This window comes from Ischnura elegans, chromosome 5, assembly GCF_921293095.1.
Source record: "Ischnura elegans chromosome 5, ioIscEleg1.1, whole genome shotgun sequence".
Lineage (NCBI taxonomy): Eukaryota > Metazoa > Arthropoda > Insecta > Odonata > Coenagrionidae > Ischnura > Ischnura elegans.
In genome coordinates this window covers 96,307,640-96,333,798 of record NC_060250.1, presented here as the reverse complement: position 1 = coordinate 96,333,798, position 26,159 = coordinate 96,307,640, and the positions used below count along the sequence as shown (strand labels likewise).

General features: G+C 37.4%; 1 protein-coding gene across 1 annotated transcript in view; it reads right to left on the bottom strand.

Moving 5' to 3' along the window:
* LOC124159292 (formin-like protein) overlaps positions 1 to 26,159 on the bottom strand; it is a 380,361-nt gene that overhangs the window by 9,360 nt on the left and 344,842 nt on the right. Inside the window, exons 5-10 of the mRNA XM_046535011.1 lie at positions 20,368 to 20,451; positions 16,892 to 17,183; positions 5,665 to 5,741; positions 1,110 to 1,281; positions 730 to 873; positions 153 to 269 (exon numbers count right to left, since the gene is read on the bottom strand). Coding sequence (XP_046390967.1) covers positions 153 to 269; positions 730 to 873; positions 1,110 to 1,281; positions 5,665 to 5,741; positions 16,892 to 17,183; positions 20,368 to 20,451 — 886 coding nt within the window. The remainder of the gene's footprint in view (positions 1 to 152; positions 270 to 729; positions 874 to 1,109; positions 1,282 to 5,664; positions 5,742 to 16,891; positions 17,184 to 20,367; positions 20,452 to 26,159) is intronic.

The window sequence follows — 26,159 nt, the reverse complement described above, 5'->3', positions numbered from 1 at the left end:
AAATTAAAACTCTATAAATTATTTACAGCTAAGAAAGGTAAGAAATCAAAATCCAGCCGGAGATAATAACACCAATATTGGTGTACACTAATACAAAGAACCATTCAAACAAAGGGCAAATGTGTCCAAGAAAACTGCAAATATGTACTTACATGACCCAGTTCATCCTCCAATTCAGCAACTCTTTCTAAGGCTGCTGTCTTAGTTTCACTGTCTTCCATCAAAGCAGCAACATCAAAGACATTATCCAAGTATGCTGATATTTGAACCTGAAATGGAACCAAATAAGAGTAGGTGAGGAAAAATTGGCCACCATTTAATTGCCTTATACTTTTGACACCAAACTATCAGAATTAAATTAAATAGAATTGGCTACTTCATATTTATATTAAAAAACTTATGAATTTTATTGAATCAGATTGATCATCAAATTTACTTTTTTAGACACTTGTTTGATGAAAAAGCTTGTCTTACAACATTATATTTTAAATTAAATTAAAAAGCAAGCATGCAAAACAACTATCGTTCATAAAACAAAAATCTGATGATTGATAAATGAAACATGATATAACGAACTCATTAAGTAACCTGGGTAGTAGCTATAACATAAAAAAATACAATGCAAGCTGTAGGATCTTAAGCTTAATTATAAGCCTTTTCAAGGAGCATTTAATAATTAAATATGCAAAAAATTGATAAATTTCAGAAATGAGAGATTAAAACAAGTACCTGTAATTCTTCGCTTTCAGTATGCCTCAGCTTCTCCAGATATTCATCCAAGTTCAACTTGGTGAATTCATACTGGAGGTGAACTCGGAAATTCATATCTTCTACGGAATGTACAACAATGTTCACAAACTGCATACACGCCACCTATTGTTCCAAATAAAATTTAATATCATTTATTGGAGTAAAGAGACCGCAGAAGACAAATATGCTCACACTTAAATCAAGTTCCCTCATGAGCACAGCAAATGAAAGCACTTATTGTGCTGACCACCACATTGCTTCATATCTAATAAACCAGCACCCAAAAACTTCAAAGAGAGAATTAATTGCTATCAATATACTACATCCTCTGAGCAAAATACAAAAATGAGCACACATACCATGAACTCGATGTGGAACACTTCATAGTTAATAAAATAATCCATTAGTGTCTGGAAGCGATGCGCCTCCTGCACAACTTCTTTGAAGTTATCAAATGCTGACAGGATGATTTCATGGCCACCCTTCACAAGACAGATCGCCGCTAGTAGTTCCAATACCAGGGCTTTCGTTCTGAAAATAACAAAACTTACTTTGAGAGAAATACTTTTAAAAGTATAGTAAATGAATTCATGTAACTAAGTAAAACTCTTCAAAATATTCTTAGCACCATGTATTTACAGGTTGCATTGCAATACCAAGAGATTACATATCTGAGATTAGGTTTTTAATGGCATTACTACACAGCAGGAGCAATACATTTACATTTATCAAAAGAATGCAGCAGACAAAATATGTTCCATCATAATGATGATGAAGATCTACCATTTACGTAAGGATACTAATTAATTTCCAAAAATTGCAATAAAAACTCTTGATTATGGTAGAAAAATAATTATCAGCGGCCATTCTCAATTCCCCACAAACTAAAATATTCTACCAGTAATTAATTAACAAAGGTACACATTTATTCACAAAGATTAATTAAATAGAATGCTCAAAATGAATAACTGATCTGAACACGGCTCGGATGCTTTCACAACAAGTTATCTGCAGAAAGGGTTCATGGGATTCTAGCAGGGTTACAGGCACCATGATTGCTGATATTTTAGAGGGCCCATTGCTCTCCCTCATCAGGGCTGGTGATAATCTCAAGCCCTAATGACTCAGAGCGAGGGGCCTTCTCAAACATAGGTAATCATGAAGCCTGTCATCTGGTTGGAATCCCTGGAAACATTTCTGCAGGTAATTGATTTCATCTTCGTAAAAAAATTATCGATAACTACAGTTCAAATTTTAAATTTCCCTTCAATTAATCTCATATAAATAATATTTAAGCCAGTATTATGATATAAAGGACACAAAATTCATTACTGTCTTACGGGCATCAGAGACAAAGGCTTGGTCATCCAATCTACTAACATAGCACATGTTTGTACATTCTATTTATATTGTTAGCACAGATGAGTATTTTATGGCATTCCTAATACACCTGAAATTGACCCAGCTTTTACGAATAAAATATTTACGATGCCACTTAGGGAAAATACTATCTAAAAAATATATCATCTAACATCAATAAAATATACAGAGAACTTATAGATGCATTTTGAAAATTCATATTATCCTCTAATGTGAAACAGTTAGATATTAATGTTATTCTACAACCGATGCATGAGAGGAAAATTTAATAATTAAATGAATCGAAGTCACTTGCAATCGTATTATTAAGGAAAATAAGAGTTTTTATTATCCTGAAGATGCGGCAACCCACATTACTCCCAAGCTACGCGAAGGGGAGTCGTCGTCCTAATTAGCAGGTATTACCTGATAGCTGACAATAGCTTGACGGGGCTTAGAGATTACGCTCATCATTTTGAAGGCATCTAAAAATATTCGAGGTTACGACTTAAACACGCGCAAATCCTAGTCTTCTCCCGTTGCCACCTTCCCAACATTGCCGTTTGCAACACGGGGTACTTTCACCACAGTTACCGGTTCTATAAACATGCTATACATATACTCAACTTACGCAGTATCATTGGTACCTGACCCAAAAATCTCCATTCATTCAGAATTAAAAATCAAGCCCTAAAATACTCTCCCAGGAACAGGCAAACTGATCTGGAAGGTTTTACGATATCATAGTATTTCATCGGGCTACGAACTCGTTCCCGCAGGTCAACACACAGACGACATAAGTAGTCATCTGGGGAATTAGCATTTTAGATATTTAATGGTATTATTTCACAAGGAAACACAAAGAAATGAAATAAATTGAAGGCACTCGAGGAGATGTCCACTCCCTCTATTGAAACCCCCGATTCGCAAGACTCTCGGTTCATGCTGTGAATTATGGTGTTTTCAGTTCACAACTTCGCATACACCATGAGAGAGCTTGCCTATGAGTGTTGGATGAAAAATCCTTGAGCCTATACACAGCACTGGTTTCATTCGAAAGACATCGACTCATGCGCACAGCCGATATCCACACAACGACACCAAAGATGATTCTCCATATCAACCAAATCTGGCGTAACCGCTAACAAACCTTAACGGCGCCAGCACACTTTTATGAAGCTAATGCCAAAAAATGGTATATTATTGGCAGAAAAACCTTAAGGTCATCACAGAGCCTGATGCAAAGGGCCTGCACAGCGCCAAAAACCACAACCACACACACCTGCCTTCTCCTGCGATTGGAGAATTCCCGTTGATTGAGTTTGTGAGATGTTTGAACTGCAATGCATGGCGGCGAAAGAAGTTTGACGAGGACCAATTAAGTCGGGGGAGCTCCATGAAGCAATGCGACGGGCGCTATGAGCGACACCAAAAGCTTGTGAGTCAAGCACTGAGGACACAATGCGGCTCAATTGGCGACAAGCATGGGGCTCCACGGAGAGGATCATGGGGAATTCTCTCAAAATTTGCGAGTGGAAAGGGAAACAGGAAGACAACTTTGAAGGATTTAAGCTTGTTGGCCTCCAAGAGGTCAAAACGCTACCCAGAGTTCAGAAAACAGACAAGGAAGGACTGGCTGGAAATTGCACAAAGATGCATTGGAGAGGTCAGTTTATTTTGGCGAATTTGCATGGCCCAGTTAAATTACACAAAGGACAGCTAACAGGAACCAAATCTACCAAATATCTTATCTCCTTTACTCAGATTACACATTCATTGGTTAAATACGACAGGCAACGAGACAGAAGCAAAAATGTTCCTTTTCAATTCCTTGCTGTGACTAACACAAGAGTAGATAACATTTTGCAATTTCTGAATGATATAGATAACGCATGCTTATGCAAATTAACGAGAATCGGGCAGAAAGCGCATACGTAAACTACGAGAGAGGAACAAGGTGAATAATTTGTTGTTGACATATCCATTTCCAAGTTACAGTAGACGGATAAAGATTTCAATTTATATTATTAATATAATTAAATGACAACTTAACGTCGTGACACAACTTTGTAAAATATGGTGTAAAAGAACGAATTGAGACAGACTTTTATCAACGCAAGTATAAAAATAAGGTAATGCCCATACAAAGGAATAAGGCAGCTAATATTTGAGGAAGTGATTACGGAAATTTCCGAAAGGATGCAAAACAAGAGAATATGTTAAAAGTTTAAAGGATACAGCAGAAGTATTCTACGAAATGTTGCTCCGAAAAAATCAGAAAACCGTAAAAATATTTACGTTTAATAACAAATCAGAGACCAATATGCTTATCAAAATAATTCATGTCTTAAGAGAGAAATATCTCTCTGCCATTCCACTAGCAATATTAGAAAGATCTAAAAAGAGGTTTTTATCCTATTTTTTATACGCTATTAAGTTATATTTTTGTGATGACTTGACGAAATAATAAGAATAAAAACTATCAAGATTTCCTGAAGCATCAAATTACAAAACTCGGCATTGAATTTGAAAAATAAACTTCAATAAATAAAAACTCACGTTCTGCGGGGAACGACCTCATCCGAGGGCTGAATTTCCTGGAAAACCATCACCATCAACGACTATATTTTTTTCTCTCAATTCTCTTCAATGCAATTACGCCATGCTTAAACAGCATCAATGCAAATCACGAAGGAAGAACCACTCCAAAATAAATATGACAGTTAAATTTCGTTTCCTAAGAAACGTCAGCGGCAACAACGTTCACGAATAAAAACAAACCACCAAAATGAAAAACCATACGCATCAAACTTGACCGCACTAACCTCAATCAAGTGTTATCTACGTCTAAAATTCGTAGTGAATGTTAAGTAATATCAGGATTATATGTACTATCACCTCGTTCACCTACATTTAAAGCATATAACACATTTACGTTGGGAAGTGGCCGGGTGGATTGAAGACCAAGGCTATAGCATCTTCAATTTCACTCAAGCCATTACAAATTCCTCGACACATTCAATCAAATATTGCCTGCACTGCAAAAATTAAGTTCCCGATTTAGAGGGGAGGGGGATAGCCAAATTATCTGGAGAGAGAAATGAAAGGCAAGGAAGGATCACACAGTTTTAATGAGCCTATTTGTATTTCTGACACCACTGAAATCATTGTAACTGAACTAATGTCCATACAATGTTGCAAGTTTTCATGCTATCAGGTCCGTATAATTTTATAACTGGCGGAAGCGCAGACACCGAGAAAAATAATTTTGGAACACAAAGCTTCATTAGAAGAGATTACATTCACTGTCAGAGGCGTAAGACCAATCTTACGGTTGAGACAGATATAAGCAAAACTAGCCACTGAAAACGATATCGTAATTTATTCAAAAGTTCTTACGTAGAAGGCGGCTTCGTGTTTATAAGACCTTCATATCTAAAATTATTTAAAATAGTGGTATGCATTTAATGCACAGTACTTTTGAGGCTGAAGCATGCCTGCCGAGGGTTATAGTTAAACTAAACTTAGAACACAATCAAATCCTGCAATGCTTACCTTAGACTTTTATGCATTAGGCTAAGGGTGATGCACGTGATGGCTTCTTGGTGCTGAATGACCATGTTGAATCCATACTGCAATGAGAAAAAATATTATCAGAAAAGCAAATAAATAACCAGGAGGGGATTAAAAATCTGAAAAAATTAATCAACTAATTCAGTAACATTAGAGGGAAATAAATGAAAATGAAGAATAAAGAAATTTCAATATTTAGCCTATTACATTACTGAAATGATGCAAAAGCTGAATATAAAAATCAAGGCAATAAATTCTTATACGAGTTTAAATTTTAAATTATATGGATACATTCAAGTTCCTCTCAGCAAAATACTAAGCACTGACTAGAGAAGATTAATGATTGAGATTTTCTCATGTTATACCCCGGGTTAGCGGTTCCATGACTTCTGACTACTTTTGAGATTAATTCTCAAAACCCAAAGAGACAGTTGTCAAAAATTCGGGGCACGTGTATCCACTAAACTAAAGGTGCGTCTACCCTGTGTAACATTTTATATAAAACAAGTTACATATTTTTTGTTTTACGAAAAAGTTACAAATCCGTGTAATCTCCGCGTGGGAAACCAAAAACTTGTTGTATAACATGAATTTCTGTTTTATAACACAATGTTACATGAAACATGTTGCACGGATTTGTAACTTTTTCGTAAAACATGCTAAATGTAATTACTATTATTATTCTATTTACAAAGCATAAAGATCGGCACTACGAAGCAAAAGTTCAAAGATTTTTTTAACTCCTAGTTTCGTAGAAAGGTTTTATTAGCAGCTATCAGGCTTACGAAAAAATAATATGAGGTAAATCAGCGCATTGAGATCTGTTCTGACGCGGGAACGCGTTCTATCAGCGGGAAGTGTTTACTTCTGGGAATGAATTGACCGGAAAGATTACTTCGGAAGCTAACGTCGCGCTTTCGCACACAGCTGTCGGCGAATTTCTTGTTGTCCACGAGTCATCTCATTTCTATCGTATCAATGGGGAACATGCATGGAATTTGTTCATCATCCTAGTTAGTCTCATTCAATAGAAAATTTTCTCACGAGTCCAAATATAAAAGCCAAAACTCTCCTGGTACTCCACAAACGTCAATTAATGCTAATTAAAAATGCTCGCATATCGCTTGAAGTCACGTGACCTGAAACGCCTTCTGACGTCATCGCACGGAACACCATTCACTTCGCTAAGAGAGTAGAGTGTTAAGAGGCTTGAATGCAAGATGTTTAAAGTAAAAATTGCAATTATTATCGCCAAATTTGCATTTGAGCTCTCATCGATCGATTTTCTATCCACTTCCTCAGTCTGCCATCAGTGGATGCCGTTCCGTGACGTCACGCTCCGATGACGTCGTGTTTTCAATCAGCCGATGAAGATCAATTTTTAAAGACTCATAACTCAGCTAAAAATCATTATTAATACGCGAAATTTTGACGAGTACATTTGAGGTAGAGGCCTTCTTATTCCAGTACTTTAAAAAAATTGTGCATGTTCCCCGTTGAAACCATCCCTTCACGTAGTGACAAACGCTCAGTCAGGAGTGTGGTAACTGTAAGTCCAACAAGTGACCGACCCTCAAGGAGCCAACCCTCCACCCTTCTCCCTGGCCATAAACACTAAATCACCCCAATAACACACAACTGGCCGTAATAGTGCGAAAGTTCTTAGCTTCCGGTCGCCACTCATCAACCGCATCCAAGCGATAGGGGTTTGATGCTCGCCCTTTACTGGGACAATAGGGTGGTTTCCTATTTTTTTATTGCCTAAATCGAAAGATTATTATTCCTGGAGTGCGCATTTCACGCTCTTCGATTTTCGAAAGACGATATCTATTTTTTGAGATTAAACGAAAAGTGAAAAATTTCAAGCGCGCGAAAACGCGACGGCTAAGTAGGAATGATGAGAAAAGTCCGTGTGACGTATTTTTGGTTCCAGCTGTCGGCGGGTGAGGTGACCTTGGGGCGAGGCTTGAGCGCTGATACGACGCAGGCTGCTAGCAGGTAGCTGAGTACCCTGCTAGCAGGTAGCGCTTGGCTTAAATAAGGATTATTATTATCCTATCAACCGAAGGAAACTTTCCGAACTTAGGTAATTTTAATGTGTGATTATTAAGAGATGTTTCCCTGAGCTCTGTGCCTCATGCATGCGTTGTGCGTTAGTAATCTCAGACAATGTAAAACTCCTATCTACTCGTATAGATACTAGGTCCCTGTGACGTCACGTGGAGTGGAATCGCATGGGCGATAATCTGGCCTTTTTCAAATGAGGTTAAAATTGACCGTTGCCATTCGTCTAACCTGGGATTTCTAAAACCAAATAATTTGTATATAATGAATACACAAATGATGGGTAACGAATCACAATCAATGCATTTCGTTTTCTTTGATGAAGGAAACTACCCTACTACGATGTACTTCAGCATTGGGTTTTCAAATTAACGTATCCCACGGAACTTTCTCGTCAAACTCCGGTAAATGGCATGGCAAAATAAATAAACAAGAGCTCATAAATAAGCCCAAGCTTACGCTAATTGAGCGTTATATATTTCATCACTGACTACAGATGAACTCACTCTGAACTAGACTATCGATAATTTTTATGACATTATCATAGAAAATTATTCCGTTAGATTATGGCAAAATACGGCACCAAACAGAACGTATACAAATAAGTTTCAGTCGTAAATATAAGTGGATTAAAAACATGCAGATACCCTAAGGCACGCCATTTCCGGGAAAATTTACGGTAATTCCACAAGAGTTAGTTTATAATAGTAATTTATAATCAAGATTGAGCTTACACATTGACAAGATCCGTATCCATAAATTAATGGGCAGGACGGATCCATAAATGAATGCGTGAGAAATAGGCATTTTATTCATAGGCGTCTTAAAACTCATTTCCTCGGATGAACTGTGAAGAAATTGAAGAAATTTCGAACTTCTCCACCGAGGATGTAATTGAGGTTAATATAATTTTACAAAGTTCTCCGCTCCTACTTTTAATATACAAATAAAATAAAATCAATTCGATTAGATTTTGGTATCCTATTGGGGAATTTCTTTCATTTTTTAAAAAGTTAAAAATGAATAATTGAGGGACGCAACAACTAAAAATAAAAAAATATTATAATCAATGGAAGCCATACTATTGTGATCACATGAGAAAAAAATCCACCGAAAAAAATAATATGCGGAAATTATAGCAGGGGTTAAGAAATTTTAAGCCGACGGGTGAGTAACTGCAAACGTAATATGTGCCTCCATTTCGAACGGTCTCCCTGACCTTGGAGAGTGGTAACGTTAAGTGGGTGATTAAGAAGCAAAATAAACTCATCTGAAGCAAACGCCCTTTCGCAATCTAATCCGCACTCGACCAAGCGATAAGGTGAGCACTCTCTGTTCCCAAGCAACCGGGAAAGCGCTAATCTCCAAATTGACCGACGCATTCGGTTGAATAAATAGGACGCCAGATGGAAAATGGAGCAGCATAAGGCAATTCCGCCTTCACATTCAACACTAATTAGCACTCAATCGAATTCTTGTTTAGGGAAACTGCCTTTAATTAAAATTAACGGATATGAATCAACCTCTCACAAATATGCACGAGGTTAATTCTAAGATTATTAAAATCCATCGGCTAGTTGAATAAACGCTTAACCTTCCGCGTTTATCTAAAACAAACTTCGATAATATTTGAAGGATATATTTTGATTGTTAAGGAAAGAATATGGGAACAGTTATACAGATTACACAGTGATATGGGGCTTAACGGTAGCTTGTCTTTGTCTCCAAACCACTTGGCGGAATATAAACATATTTCCACGCCAAAAACGGTGTAAATACAACGTTAAAGCAACGCAACGATAACTAAAGGCGGCATGTTATTTGAAGTACTCATACTCATTAAAAAAGGAGGCAAAAATTTCGGGAAGACCCGATAATACAACCAGAATCGATAGAAATCTTAGCTATCTTTTTAAAAACATTTTAAGCAATGGAAGCCATACTCTTGCGATTAAAAGCGAAACAATGCCGCCGCAAAGAAATATTATGCGGATATTATTGCAGGGATTAAGACATTTTAATCCCACGGGTTTAAGATCACGAGCATACTTCGGTAGCATTAACGGTTTTAGTTTTAGAAAAAAAACATGCGAAATAAGATAGACGCAGAAGTGGAAAGGAGAATTTTTGGCTTGATGGAGTTAAAGAATCGGATAATTCCAAGTACATTAGATTCCTCGTATATGAATGAATGAACAGTAATTAAGACGGATAATTAAGAGGTTCGAGGTTATTAAGTTTAGTTCAAGACGAGAGGAGATCAAAGGAAAGGCGCCTTGAAATTTAGCACAAGGTATGAAAAGTCACAAGGAGAGGGAAGAAGAGAGAAAATAGCTCCTTGGTAACCTCGGTAATACCGATGAGGAACGCTGGGATTAATAATGTACAGTCCATAAGAGGAGGAATAGCTCACTTCTAATCTGGCCCGTCAAGCAGATTCAGACAGAAAAATATCAACTAATCCATCCATCTCCAGCTATCTCCCTCCATCCCCTCTAGGCAACGGCTACTGCAATGCCGTTCGTTAATAAATTAGATTTGACTTTACATTGAATTTCAAAGCATTAATTGTCGCAGGGACTTTATGTGATTGGTTTTGGACAGTCTTAAGACCAATGGATATTCTGCAAATGTACATCTTAAATAGATTAATAACGTTTTAAATCTTTGAATGGAAGGAGCACGCCGTATTAAATTTGAATTTTGAGTTTTACAGCTGAGGTTGGATATGTGATGATTAATTACTTGAATCACAACACGTTTCTTCTTCAAATGCATTAAAGTTTTATTCAAATATGAATTTTCAACTTGATACAAGCCCCAAAATTAGCGAAGTAAGGCTATAATATACTGGTGATAAATATTAAGATATAAAAGCAACATACGAAGAAAATACTTGGCAGTCTATTCGGAGACGAAAGAGTACACAGCTATTGGTACATACTTCCTCTTGCTTCAACTCGTTACGCATATAAGCACCTGCCAATAGGCGATAGATTTCCGTCATAATTTTCCACATTTAAGCTTAAAATAAACGAATTGGACGACCACATAGAAACTCCACACCCAAATTCAGAACGTAGGGGTGCTATTTTCATTTCCAACTCCATGGTCCATGTTTCCACGTCACATAGTAGTCCCTTCAATATGAGAATTCCAATCTCACATGCATTCTTGTTAACGCCCAAAATAATAACCCACTTTTTGTTTCATACATCACGAAACTAGGATTACTACGGCAAGGATCGTAATACCATCATTCCACGTGGTCTCCACTCTAACATTACTCGCACCTTCAGCCTTCAATTTATTAGGAAAAGGCCCTCACGTGAGACGATTCCTCATACAGATTTACATCTTCGAAAATTCACCTTGTATTGATAAGAAAGCCATTTGAGCGCATGATTCTTTTTCATTACAACCTGTAATAATCGTTACTTGAACATAAAAAATAGTAAAAGCAATTGAAACGTCCAAATTTACGAAAATTCTGAAAAGTGATTAATATTATAAAGCTATTTAGTGAGTTGAGTATTCCCTTAGGCATATTTATAGCAAGAATAATAAAAAAAATGCGAGTGATATTGTACTACATTACACCTAAGAATTTTCTCATGTGAACGCTCGAAAAATTGTAGTGAAATTGTAATTGTACATCCCAAAGAATACCATAAGCGTTATTAAATGGCAGGTAACTGGAGGAGAAAGTAAAAAAATCTGATATCTCAGGTTCACTTCAAGGGTTAAAAGTTAATTTGAAATATCTAGCGTTTTAAGTATATTGACGTTCCGATTGAGTCTCATTTTATTTTTAGTTTTTTCATAAGTTGTCCTTTAATTATTTTTCTTGAGAAGTAAAGCAAATGTAAAGATTTAAAAAATGAAACCAGTACAGAGAAACTACATTTTTCACACGAGTTATATTTTAGGTTACGTTGATATGCTTTAAAAAATAAAACCATACGGATCCTCCGAAGAAAATTTCAGAGTGGATTCACAACTTAAGAAGCTAAAATCCGCACAGATATATTTTAAGTTTCTTTCACACGCATGCTTTTAGGGATCCTCAGAATAAAATTTTCCAGCGGCAGGGATATTAATTGGCATAAAAAAACAAACTCACAAAATCCACTGTCGTTCCAAGAACACCTTTCGTTCTATTATCACACGTTGAGCCGTCATAGGATTAGCCGTCAGGGTTCGCGGGTCAAGGTCGATCTGCGGAGCTTCAGTAACCCTTGAGAAGAGGAGGGTCTTCGTCCACCAGAGGATGTTCTAACCGGGCCGTACATTTGGAGAGAGAGAGGGGGTGCGGGGAGAGTTGTGTTCGGGACCCGAGGCTCGCACGAAGCCGGAAGATGATTGAGTGTCACCGCATCGAGGAAGACTGCTGCTTTTCTGCACGCACCTCCCATCCCTCCCACCAACATCCTCCCACCATCTCCAAAGAATGGAAGACACGGAGATGATGACGACATCCTCAGGAGGTACAGCAAGTGTTTAATCTCGCAAAGATAGGACATTCTGAGCAAGGGCGAGGGAGTAATGGACCCTCCTCCGCGGGTACGGCAAGATACAATGTTCCCACGCAAAATGGGTCGGACAGATATAGCTGATCACGTCATCGGATTTATACGGAACTGATACACGCCCACAACATCTCTACACAGGAATAGCAGTAAATGTAGCAGATTTCCCAAGTATTTTAGACCGCTATGCAATATTTGGTACGGCACTATGTCGTTCAATGACCTAAAATGGCTAATACTATATAATTCCTCAATTTTACGGATTAGAATAATAAAATTCACCTAGAAGGTCACCCCTTCTAGGTGAATTTTATTGTTCCCAAAACAAGATAATACCCAAAACAAGATAATAACCAATTGACCGTAATCCACTTCTCCTTTCCATTCCCCATGCTAACTGATATTCGCAATGCATTCACATAAAAGTTGAATTAACGACTCACTATCACGATGAGGCACAGTTATTATGTTTGGTCATTTAAAAATAAACTTAAATATGTGAGTTCAACCGTGTCCCGCGAGACTTGCGACATCACATTAAATAATATAAATTAGTACATCTTTCAGCAATTTTAATATTTATTAATTATTAAATTAAATTATCGCATTTACCAAACTATTTAATTATTTGAGTCGTAATTCTCAAAGAAAAATTTCTAGTACCACGTCATTTTTCCTTTCCTCTTCTTTAATAAAATATTTCTTTCCCTCCACCACTGTTTCCGATTGATGTTAGCTTCGTTCTCGACCCATTCAATTTTGGACTGTTCCCACCCTCTCACCAACTATAATTCCCACCCAATAAAAAACAACTACAGTTAATTTCGCCCCTTCATCGTAAAATAAACTTGCCTGATTACAACGAATACTATGAGTTAAAATGAAGTAGATATCGAGCTTGCACGCATATAGCTTAATAAATACCTGCATAATTTGAATCATTTTAAGGGTGTTATACCGGTCTAAAGACATCAATCTTTCCTTAGGATGAAAATTGACTATACTTAACGTTAGAGGGATTGGAAGTCTTTTCGTCTCGCTAAGGATGGATTTATTTTACATAATTTTTTGCACAAGCAGGGGGAAAAGAACGCCTACAAAAAAGTTACAACAGCGATTTGTTTTCTTGATTGGCTTGATAGCATCTTGATCTGGGAAAGAGATGTACTTCAATAAAGTGGCAAGGACGTTTTTCCCTCACGACTTATCAATCAATCATCAAAATTCAGATGGAGGTCGATGGGATACCGTCATTATCGTTATCGGAATATTATTAGAAACGCACAGTCACTCACTTCCAGATACCGTGGCGGATTCGAAGAAATTACAACGAAACGTCGCATTTATTCTGGATAGCATCACGGGACAAGGAAATCGTAACAACTAACTACAATGTACTTGTAGCGACGGCTTCCGATGGAAAATATGAGGCAGCATACGTGGATTCAGCTAAGGCATAATAACTTCTAGTATTAAAAGTGAGCTTAAACTACGATGAACGTAAGAACAGCAATAATAAAGCTTGAAATGCTATCCATAAAGTAGGCATTCAGGCATATAATAATTCTTAGAGGAGTAGTGCATAAATGAAGTATTGAAGGAAATACCTATCACGCGGGACGATAATAAGAGATGCCATAATGCGAGACTCTATCAATTATTAGCAATTAATAACTGTTATTAAATACATGCATACTAAAAATAACACAAGCACGGCACGAGAAAGATTTTACACCTCATACAAATCACAAAAGCATTCCCTTTTTATTCGTAAATAAAGAGTAGAGCTATACGATGGCTACGGCCGTGATCTCACTTACAAAGAAGAACACTTCGTAAAACTGTATAAATGTGGCTACTTTTGTTAGCTGTAATTATACGGAGCTCTTTAGGTATGTAAGCATTGCTGATAGAGTGTAACCAATCCACATCAAAACTACGTGCCGAATTTAGAAAGAAAGAAATAGAACAACGAACAGTATTTACGAAAGAGGCAAAAAGAAAGATTGTGGAATCTTCTAAAGAGAGGGAAGTAAAAATGAAGTGACTGTGGAGAACTACAAATACATTAGGATAAATGAAAAATAATGGTTTATACTGCCCGCGCTTTGCACAATTTATTACTTATTGCTAAATAAAAGAAACTTCGTTAAAAGCTAACGCGTCACTATTGGGAATAGAAATCACACAAAAATACAAAACTACACAGTGCATACCCAAAAACTAAATAATACCCCAAGAATAAACTAAATATCAGATGAGCCTCTTAGGTTAGTTCAAAAGGATATCATTAACTAGATTGACGACGGTCCAGATAATGCTATGCTTCGAGATGCAAGGTGCTCAACAGCGGTAATATATGGCAGGATTGTATGAAGTGGAACACGTGAATCAAGAATCGTAAGATGCCAAGCTAACTCGCACAGATAACACCCCTTATCCACGAAGACCGTAAAAGTGGGATTAATGCATTATTACCGCCAGGATTACACGGGGCCAACTTAGCAACAGAAATGGAATCATTTCTCCGCTGTAAGAAGCACAGCGCGGGAGATGTATTGCTAGGATAGAAATTTTAAGCACAGGTATGCACGGCTAATGTAGGTCTCGAAAATTTTAAGCAAAATCATCGTAGTTGCTGAAGGCAGGGAGCCTGCCATTTTTTTAAAGAAAATTAGTAGCCCTTAGAAGACTTAACATAGAGCACTTCAACTGGTGTAAAAGAAGGAAATTATAGATATAAAACTTTTAAAGAGAAGACTTAGTTTTCAATTACACTCTTAACAAGCTTCGATTTGCCTAATAAAACCAACAAGTCAATACAAGTAGTTTCTCGCCCGATGACACAAATTTGAAACCAAGAGAAACTTACATCTTCCTCCTTAATTAGTGGCAACATTTTCATCGATCACTGCAATTTTATTAAAAGCTATAATATCTTTAGGGAATTAAATTAGAAAATAAAAAATTAACATTTTGAATGTCCTAATGCAACGGGTGGTAAATAGGAAATTCAAATATAAAAGTGGAAGAAAATTCTTAAACTGACGGATGGAGACCAATGCTAATTACGAAATATGACGTATCATAAAGTCATAACAACTCCGCGCATATTTTAACGACACCGGATTGTGGAGACGGGTCTGTTCAGCGAGGACAATCCCACTCCACCAAGCACGACAGGAGGAGGGGCAAATATGCGGGCCCGCCGTGCGCATTTGAAGGCGGAAATCATCATTAATGGCGACCCGCATGACATTCCACGCACGGTACATTTACGGTGACGGGATTACTTACTTATGAGAACTAATACGACGAATTAATACCCTCGGCAGTGAGGCTGGCAGCGAAAAACTATTGCCAAATTATTTCCGTATCCTTCCGTAAGCTATTCTTTCACGGAGATGAAGGAAATAACACTGCTCAGCTATTAGCGAATGATACATTGACCCCTATGGACGGAGGTGAAAGAAGATTGGCCCAGTCATCAAATGACTGCATTTACATATATATGAAAGACATCGTCGAAAGTATAGACAGATGCATGCGGGTGACCGATTCTGCCCGAGATCTCTGGGTTAGGGCTGGTGACATTTAATTCTCAGGTCACGCACGAAGTTCTTTGTTCCAATTAAATACCGATCGCATCAATTCACATAAAGAAACAGGAAGAACATAGACTGAAAGGGGAGGAGGAGTAGAAGAGGACGTCAAGAGCCACTAATATTCTGGTCAGTATATTTCTCTTTAGCGTCCAGTCAGTTGCCTCACATCATAAGCAATTTCACTGCAAACATTTTAGCCATAACTACATTTTGTTAAAAAATGAAATACGAGAAATGAAAAATAAATCTTAAAGTACAAAATTTGTTCAAGACTTTCTTAAAGAATTCTTAAGCTGACGGATGGCGACCAACGCTAATTACGAAATATGAAGGATCATAAAGTCAATAGGATGATTTCCTGGAAACGCGATGGCTAAGTATGAATGCTGGGAAAAGCCGGTGGGACGTCATTCTGGTTCCGGCTGCCGCCGTGTGAGGCCACACCTCTATACAAATGCTCCTTGGTGCGACGCTACGATCGCTGCTACGATGCAGGCTGCTAGCAGGTAGCAGAGTACCCAGCTAGCAGGTGGCCCTTGGCTTAAATAAGGATTATTAATACCCTATCATGCGAAGGAAACTTTCCGACCTTAGGCAATTTTAATAGGTGATTATTAAGGGATGTTTCCCTCAGCTCTGTGCCTCAAGCATGCATTGATAATCTCAGACGAGGTAAAACTCCTGACTATTCGTATAGCATCTAGCTCCCCGTGACGTCACGTGGAGTGGCATCGCTTGGGCGCCAATCTGGCCTTTTTCAAATGAGGCTAAAATTGACCATTAACATTCGTCTAAACTGTGATTTCTAAAACCAAATAATTTGTATAGTATGAATACTCTAATGGTGGGTAAAGAATCGCAATCAATGCCTTTCGTTTTCTTTGATGAAGGAAACCACCCTATTAAAAGCTTCGCGCGTATTTTATGATTTATATTTCCCTAAATTCGTTCCCTGAAATTCGGTAGGCAAATTTTCCACCCCAATAGGAAACGTGACCCGTGGGGACTCACCTTGTTGTTCATGATGGCCCGGAGGCACATGATGCAGACGTGGATGTCGTCCTTGGCTTCGCCCATGTTGAGTTTGGCCACGTGACGCGATCTCCTCTTGGCGCCCGGGCTGTCGGTGGCTGAGGGGGGCAGGAGCTGCTGGTGCAGGAGCAGCGAAGGCCTCGAAGGGCCCGTCCCGTTGCCCTGGTGATGGTTGTTTTGACTCCCTCCGCCCACGCAGCTCCGCGGCAGAGACGATGAGATCCGCTCGTCAGACGACTCCAGGCGACTCTCGATTATCCTCTGCTCGTGCCTTCAAACACGGAGGAAATAAACGTCAGTAAAATTAAATTTATAAAACTAAACAATACGATTCCTTAAGTACGTCTGAATTCAACCGATCCAGGCGTCATAGCGTGGAAGTTCCACATATTGGAATAAAAGGTACCAATTATTTTTCCACAGTAGTTTTAACGCGTTGTACGCATTGAAATAATTTAGGAACAGTACAAATTCCTTTTACTCTAATAAACCCAAATTCGTCATGAAAAAAAATCAATTTATACCAGTTCACATTTTGTGGTTGAAGACAAACTACTCATATTTTAATTTCCTAGATCAACAGTTTCCTTGACAAACGGCAAGAACACAGTCGGTTCTCCATTAGAGTCTTTTGATTTCAAAATAGAGGTTTACCCGATAATCTTATACCCCACCAAAATAACAGATAGAGCATTGCCACACCGATGAAGCGATAAGTTTTCAATACGCATATTTCGTATAAAACAGAGATTAACAGGTTCCAGATATTTAAATTCACTGGTTTTTCCAAGCTTTCCAATCTGAGAAGAGTCACTTTCCCTCGCATCTTTAACATTAACATCATTTATAAAACATCGAAATCGAGTACTCAGGGAGCCTACTCGTTTTCCTCGCTGGAAATAGGCGACTCATGATTCTATACGAACAAGAAATGTTTTCAATATAAGTTAGAGCATAACTCCTCAAAAAAGGCTTCATTATGCTTTCCACAGAGCTCAGGAGTTTGGATGAAAAAATAAACAAAAATCGTGAAAAAGAGTAACTCTGATTATGAATAACGGCAAGGGCAAGATATCAGATATTCATATGATTTCAGGCACATGTTATTGCCTAAAAGCATAGATCCGTGAATTTTCTGGTAAAGTACTTCCATTTTGTACAAAAAAAACATTACCTTTTAAACGAATGATTCCTCCATCAGCTTCGACGAGCAGCATTTGGTGCGCAGCATATTTACTGAGTTCAAACTTTGACTGCTTCGGCCTACTAGCACCACTACTTTGGCTGGAATTTCTAGGCTGGGAATCGAACCATGAATATTTCGCAAAATTCGCCAAGAATTATAAACTACTGTATCAACCTACACTCACTTAAGCTACGGGGAGAAACTTAAGGATATAATTCTCTTGAAGTAATCAGCGTACGTATTGCGATCATAGTACTGGGTTTTACAACACAAAATATCCTCGTTTGATTAGTTAGGTTTAAACAAAAAATTTTTGGAAGGGGTAATGCTCTCCGAAGACGGCTTCCAGTTCTACAATCACGAACCAATTCCAATACGATCATAAAACAAAAAGGTACCCACCGATCCATTTACGTAAAACGCCCGCCGAAAACTTTGGACACACAAATCGGTGTTATATCGTTATCATATTTGGTCCTGTAAGAATAAGAGCCAGTTTCCAGAGTACCAAGGGAAAAAACCTTCAAGCAAAACACTGACTAGGAAAACTTCATCGAAAATTCACCAACATGACATTTTTGTGAATTATGTGACTCTCCTTAGCGGCGTGGAATATTGCGCACCCTAAGAGCCTCGATTGTGGGGAGTATATTCAGAATACGACTCCTCCTCGAAATGTCGGCGGACTTAATGGCGAAGATCGTATTTTCATCACGTAAAAAACCTTTTAGTCCATTATGACTAAAAATAATCGCCACAGATAAAAATCAATTAAAATTCGGCACTTGTTTACTTCTCACAAAACCGCTATCATGTTTCCAAGTCCTTAGTCCACAAAATTGTCATCGAATAAAAAAATATGAATATGATATCAATCGCTTATCACCAACGACTATAAATTATTGATGAGTGCCAGTGGCGAAGATGTTGGGAGGCGAGTGTGAACGAATGGACAGCTAAGGTGCCACGTGTCTAATGCTATTAACTATAGATATTATACAACAAATAAATCTCGGAATTTTGGACACGTAAAAATGTCATTTATTAGAGCGAAGTCACTGGAGTTGATTGATTCCTTTAAAGAACGACTACATATATTTTTAGAATAACTATCATTGAAAATTTAAAATAAGAAATAAGAGAGAGCTTTTCGTCCATACGAAATATGTAAATAAAAGTAAAACGGAGTATAGGAAAATCTAGGTACAAATTGGCTGGGTAAAGATTATAGCAACGCAAAATCTTCAATAATGACATGCGTATCGTATCGAAATCGGTTTTAAAAATTGGAGAGGAAAATTATATTTCTGTATCATTAAATAGCCTGCCACTATTTCACAGAGTTCACAAGCCTTCGATTAATTTTATTAATCTGATTGGTCGCTAACCATTGACAATTATTCATTTTTCCAAAAGTAAACTTGCTCAATAAAAAGGGCAACTTGAAATTTATTATAATTTTTTAAGAGCAAAAGTGTTTTTTCTTAAGTAACTATAGGTCTTTAAGTATCATCAACTAACCTGTCGCCGTTAGCACGTGTTTGCGGCTCCGAGCGTGGAGTCGCAAACATGGTGCCATGGATGGAACTTAAATTAGGAGGATGAGACTCATTTCATTTCACGAAATATGAGTTTCACTCAGATTTAAAAACAAATCTGATATATATCGCCGCCAATAAAAGCCATGTTCTGTTTAAAATAAACTGTACATATATGCGATGTTATTTTTATTTTATCTAGCAGATGACATTTTAGTTTTTACTCACTCAAATTATCATGCGCGAGTAATCTTCAGTTATGCACAAAAGGAATTAATTCACTATTAAAACATCACAAGCCTCCCGGGCAAGTCAAATGATTCTTTCGCAGCGAATCTCTTCCTTCGGTGTTTATATTTTCATGCGTGCGCGTGACTACGTACTTACTAATGCAGTGCGCCAGTGACACAATTATTTTGATAAGTGCAAAATTATCTCATGCAAATATATGGTACGTTATACAATTAGTGATAAACTGTAAAAATTGATAAATTTGAGTATTATAGAGATAAGTGCAGGGATAGATAAACAGATATATACCAAGGACAACACAGTTACCAAAACTGTGGTTTGATTTTACGTTCTTTTCTTACTTAAGAAAAAGCAGTTCCGCCACACGAAGCTTATTCAACGATCATACAATCATATGCACTCGACGTAAGAAGTAGATAAAAATAGTGACGTGCCGCTCCGTACTCATCGACCTCTTTGGCAGCGAACAAACAACTCACCTCATCATGATAAGCCTCCAACTCAAGTAGTCGATTAGAACATCCAGGCCATTATTCTGCTCGTCCAGAAACTCGCGAACCCACCTGTAAGGAAAAAAAGAGATTTAATAAACAGTTGAATTGAATGAAAAATTAGGAATACTCCAGAAATTTAATTTTGAAATTGAATAAGAGTAATAAACTGGAATTTTACTGTCATCTATTTAACTCGGGGAAATTTATTGTGCAATCAAAAGATAATATATAAAAATAGACTGAAGAGTCAGATCAGATATCTCCATCTGAACTCAACGGACTTTACACAAGAAGCATAATGTTGATCTTAGTGATGGGTCGATTCCAAAATTTTATCGATTCCGATCCCGATTCCGATTCTGACATTTCGATTCCGATTCTACCGATACCGATTCCATCGATTCTGATGCCGTAGGTTCCAAGAAAAATATCTCTTAATTCCAGGCAACAAGAAAACCACTTTAAAAAATATTACTCTAGAGTCAGTTGACAAAAGCATCTTTCATATCATCACTATGTAATTAAAATGTAATAGCTAAATTTCAAAACAGACCATACCTGAAAAGTGGTGTTACATAATAGGTATTACTTTAGAATATTAGCACTGTTCATGTTTAAATTTAAAATAAAAGCATCTCCTTTAATACCTATCTTTGATTGATAATATATTATCATTATCAATAATGTCTCACAAATTTAGTCTCCTTTTGCAGACTTTAAATTTTTGCTCAGAAAGCAAAGCATCTTCACTCTGTCAGGATAAAGCCTGTTGCATTTTACATCACGTATTTTTCCTGCAGAGCTAAATGTCTTTCACTGAACACAGTGGATGGCGGTACGGCAAGAAACCTCTTCGCTAATACTTTCAGCCTTGGGTAGGAGATACAAGTCTTCCAGTATTTCCCAGGGAAGGAATTTGGCGGTGCATTCATCTCTAATAAATAAGCTTCCACTTCAGCTCCAACAGTGTTTGCTATGGTGACTTTGGGTACTTTTCCAAATACATCACTGTATCTTGACCATATACCTGTCACAGGCTCCCTAGTCTGCGTTTGCTCCTTCGGAATATAATAGGGATTTCCAAGTAGCACTTTTTGATCTCGAGTCGAGTTGAAAATTACTCGCGAGTATCGAGTCGAGTCGAGTATGATAATTTCTGAACCAGGCAATACAGCAATGCATGCTACAATATATTCTACTCCAATTTTCTATGACGAATGTATAGCCTAATTTAAGAAGGGAAATATAATGAGGATCGTTGATGGTTATTGTCAGAAGTAGGAGATGAATGAAAATTAATGTGTCTTCAACAGTTCCATAGGGACAATTGAAATTAATTAACCCCAAGTAATATGTCGACCATATATATGTATCCAAACTACAAGGGAGAGCCCTGAGTATAGTAATTTTCACAGCTATTATAAAGATTACATACTACGTCTATGAATCATGTAATATTTGGCCCTTTCAAATTCTCAAGCAGAAAAACCAATTATTCTATATGCTCAGCCAGCAGGTTTTGACGTCTCCATGTTACAGTATTGCTGCTGCAGGAAATTGCCTTTTGCTACACACTTGTGTGACTGAGAAAGTACTTTCCTACCAAAATTGCAAGATTTCGGAGACTGGAATTTTTATTAAAAATTATATCAACGATTTTTTTTGTATCTTGAATCTTCATGGAATTCAAGTAGACGAAGCAAACAAACTATAGAACTAAACGTGTAGCTCAGCCTTGACGCGCGATTGAAAAATCGCTCTTATTTCCTTCGTCGCAAACTTTTTTTCCAATATTTCTGATTAGTACTCTTTAGAAATCTCTACTTTATATTGTGATTCAAAATTTCCGAGTTATATTTTTCGTAAACGAAAGATAATGTCTACATTATGTCAAATTTCACGTGAAAAACGGGTCGGCCATTTTGCGTTGTAAAAGCAGACAGATGAGAACCAAAAATCCTCAAAAGTCATTGAAAGTATAGGCAAAGCACCAGGTTAAAGGAATATTGCGTTTTTTATTCCATATAAATCATATCAACGCAAAACCACCTGGATAAATTCAAAGATTTTTGAGGAAAAACGATATGTCGCGTGGCATTGAAAAATTGGTCATGTTTGGGCCACTGTATCTCACTAAAGGGTCGTATTTATGTAAAATGGCATATAAATCTATATCCGGTAATAATTTATGAGTATTTACGCTAAGTTTCAAGTCTCTATCCCCAAAAAGGTCATTTTGGGCTTCATTCCAGCTTTTTCCGATTTCGGACCAGTACGTGCCGGGTAGGAAGACGATCGGCCGCCGCGGCTGGCGTAAAGGTATTCGGCGCCCTCGTCGACAAATTTAGTGTATTCGGCAAGCTGAAACTACCAGGCCAAGGCATTAGAATGACTTATCGGCTTTAAAAACTGCATTATTACATGAGTTTCATGATAGTGCTTCCTGTCGGCAGATTGCTGGACCTACTAGCCTCGAAAGCTCTGTAACCTTTACTACTCGACTCGACATTCGTAATGCTACTCGAAACGCTCGAGTACCAACAAATCGACTCGATTCGAATTTTCAAGTACTCGCACATCCCAAGATATGTGTTTTGTTATTACGATTACGTGGCGCTAAAATTCGAATGACTGTTCGAAACGCGGCCGTATATAAATTTGTGGTTTGAAGAACTACTGGAATCGGAATCGATTTTTCACTTTGGCAAGTACTCGTTTTCGATTCCGGTTCTTGGTCAAGAATCGAGGAATCGAACCGACCCATCACTAGTTGATCTATAGCTCAAACCCGTTTTCCACGGTAAAAATTTGGACGTAATGAAAAAGCTTCCTGATCTATTCGACAGGATTAACAGAGGCCCCGAAACGATTTAAACAATTATTATAAAATGTGTCACTAAAGTTAACATCACACTTAACTTTGCTGCTCAGTCTAGCTTTTAAATTATGAACTTGAGTGAGTTATTCATTACTCTCTCTCTCGTCCTCTCCAGTAATTTTACCATCTCTAATGAAAGAACTTTCAACAGACTTAATTTCCGAGCTGTGCGAAATTGCAAACAAAATGCTTACTTTTTCCTTATAACGATACCTAAAGGCTTGTATTAGCAACTAATGAGAAGTTCGACCTGCATCAACATGGAAAAGACAGTAATGATGATAAAAGAAGCAGTAGGAATAGCTGTTTTTACCAGACATTTCATCAAGAAATATAGAACGAAATGGCACAAAATGAATATTGGTTTCAAAGGAAATGCGTGACATCTCGGCTTAATATCTTCGTTTTGTTTTCATTAATTTTGTATGAGGTATCCAGTAAAATCAGAGCTAGAAAATTCCACTAAATGTTTTCACATTCAGTTTAAATTCGTCATTTTCCTTGAGGATGGTCAGAGGACAAAATTAGAATCGCTGATTTAATTTTTAAACTAAGTTATGAAGCAATTACTGGATAAAACACTTATTCAAACATGCATTTCCAAACTAATGAGTTACACTTTTTAGAGTGCGTAAAATGGAAAGACTCTCAGCTGAGTCATTTACTTTTATTTTGAATGTCCTTAGTTCTTAATTATAATAAAATGTTTCGTAAGTTTTCTAAACTTTATATTCTTCCTCGTTTACTAGGGAATTTTTAATTATGCCAGCATAAACTCAATTTATTTACTCATGTTGCAACACAGTCAAATCATTTTCATTATTTAAGAAGCCAAAGCCTAGTCCAAAAGCGGAGTTTCTCCGAAGGGGAATCCATAAAACTGTCACTAAGAACATATTTTTTTATATAAAATGCATTCATAATGCTGTGGATTAAACTCTAACATATTGTGGTCGAAACTCAGATGATTAAATTTAAATGGATATTTAATTTAAGTATGCTACCTAGATTAAATTTTCCATGAAATAATTGTAATTGAAGTTTCGTGATGTAAAATGAGATTTCATTGGGATACAACATCGGTAAAATTGGCAGGATAACGTAAAATCAAATATGTAATTGGTGTGTAACGTTAAATACAGTAATATCATATCTAATTCCACAATGATGGAGATTAAAAATACAGAATAAAGAGATAAATATCCTCTCCGTATCTCCTGAAGTCGCTTTCAACTCAGAATGCGAATTTGAAAAAGGAAGACTATACTCATAAACGTAATACTCGACTTCCGCAGGTAGATTACTGGCTTTCGGGGCTCCAAAACCTTCATCCACGTATGATAATTAGCCGGATTTTAATTAGGTTTTAAACAGAAATCCTTTAGAGTACTTGATCAATTTCCGGTTAAATGAAAAGGTCTTCTATTCAAGGTAAGCCTTATGGGCTGAAGCAGAGCCGTAAGGACCACACAAAGCGGACGGGCCCATCCGGAAGCTAGAGGAGTAATTCTGCAGATGAAACGCATTAAAGAGATGAAAAAGGGCGGAGATGAATAGAGAAAAATACGCAGGTTTTCGCGAGCATCGCCGAAATAAAATGTAAACGAAAAATAAGGATAAGAGAGAGGAGGCTTAGCGCTTTAGTGTGGGTAGTCGACGATAAATCTCATCCCGCGAATGGAAGAGCTCAGGGGAAACGGGGCATGAATTATTGCTGTCTCCAGGAGAACAGCCGCGTAGACCCGACTCGTAATTGGGCAGAGGAGACGGTGCCTAGAGTTTTGAAGGAGGATGAGGAAGAAGTTATCCGGATGACCGCATAACCGCATATTAGTACCAGATATGTCAGGCGTCTCGTTCAAAGTTTCTCAGCGAGAAAAGCAAAGTCATTACACAACACCGTCAATATCTACGAACTGAATTGACCAATATTTAGATCTAACAAATTTATATGGAATTTCCAGACACCTTCAGCTCAAGGGAAGTGCTGGATCACCTAACTGTTGACAAACGGTGGCGGCGGTGTAAAGACCTTGCCTGAAGTTCGAGGGTTAAGTCCAGCCTGGGTAGGATGTCCCTACCCAGGGCATGGTTGCGTGTGATTGTCGTTGATGCAGGTCATTTCCCTGAGGTAAAAAGCCTCAAATGAACTGTTTTCGGGGCGGTGAAGATAAAAAAAAGTAAAAATCAGACGACATTGAACAAGCTCTTAGCGCTAAAATCAAAAGAAAGATTTAGTACATTTTTATCATTTTCCAATTTTGAGCTGTGAAAAGGGGTCTGATTTCCCAACTATTCTCCACACCTATGTTTACTTAGCCATTAAGCACTCCTCTGGGGACTTCATCAAGTTTTTTCCATTACAATTTCATGCTCGGATTAAATCATCCAAAAGCTACTTGGAAAAATAACGATGGACCGAAAGAATAATACCATCTCATATGAAGCAGAGGAGCATGTAACTAATTGAAAAAGCTGATTCAATGATGCATTTAACTAAACCCATTCAAAAGATGCTGAGATCTTAAAATTTCATAACATTGAGATCGCATTTTATTTCAATGAACAGCTGGTTCACTATTTTCCAAGAGAAAGTTAAAATATAGAGTATTGCCCGTAAAAATTTCAAGCATACATTCTGCTATGATCCAATGACACATATCATGCCTAATAAAAACGTAAACACTACGAAAAGAAAAAAATATCCAATTCAAAATCAGATATAAAATCGAATATCTGTTAAATGGGAGCACTCAAACCTCAAAAATGCTGTTTTAGAATACAGTTTCTTCACAGTTGTCGCTCATAATCTGTGAAGGATAGAACAAGAACGCTCTGGTATTTCGACAGGGAGTAATTTCTCATCTTGGGTCAGTAAAAAATACACCCATAAAAAAGA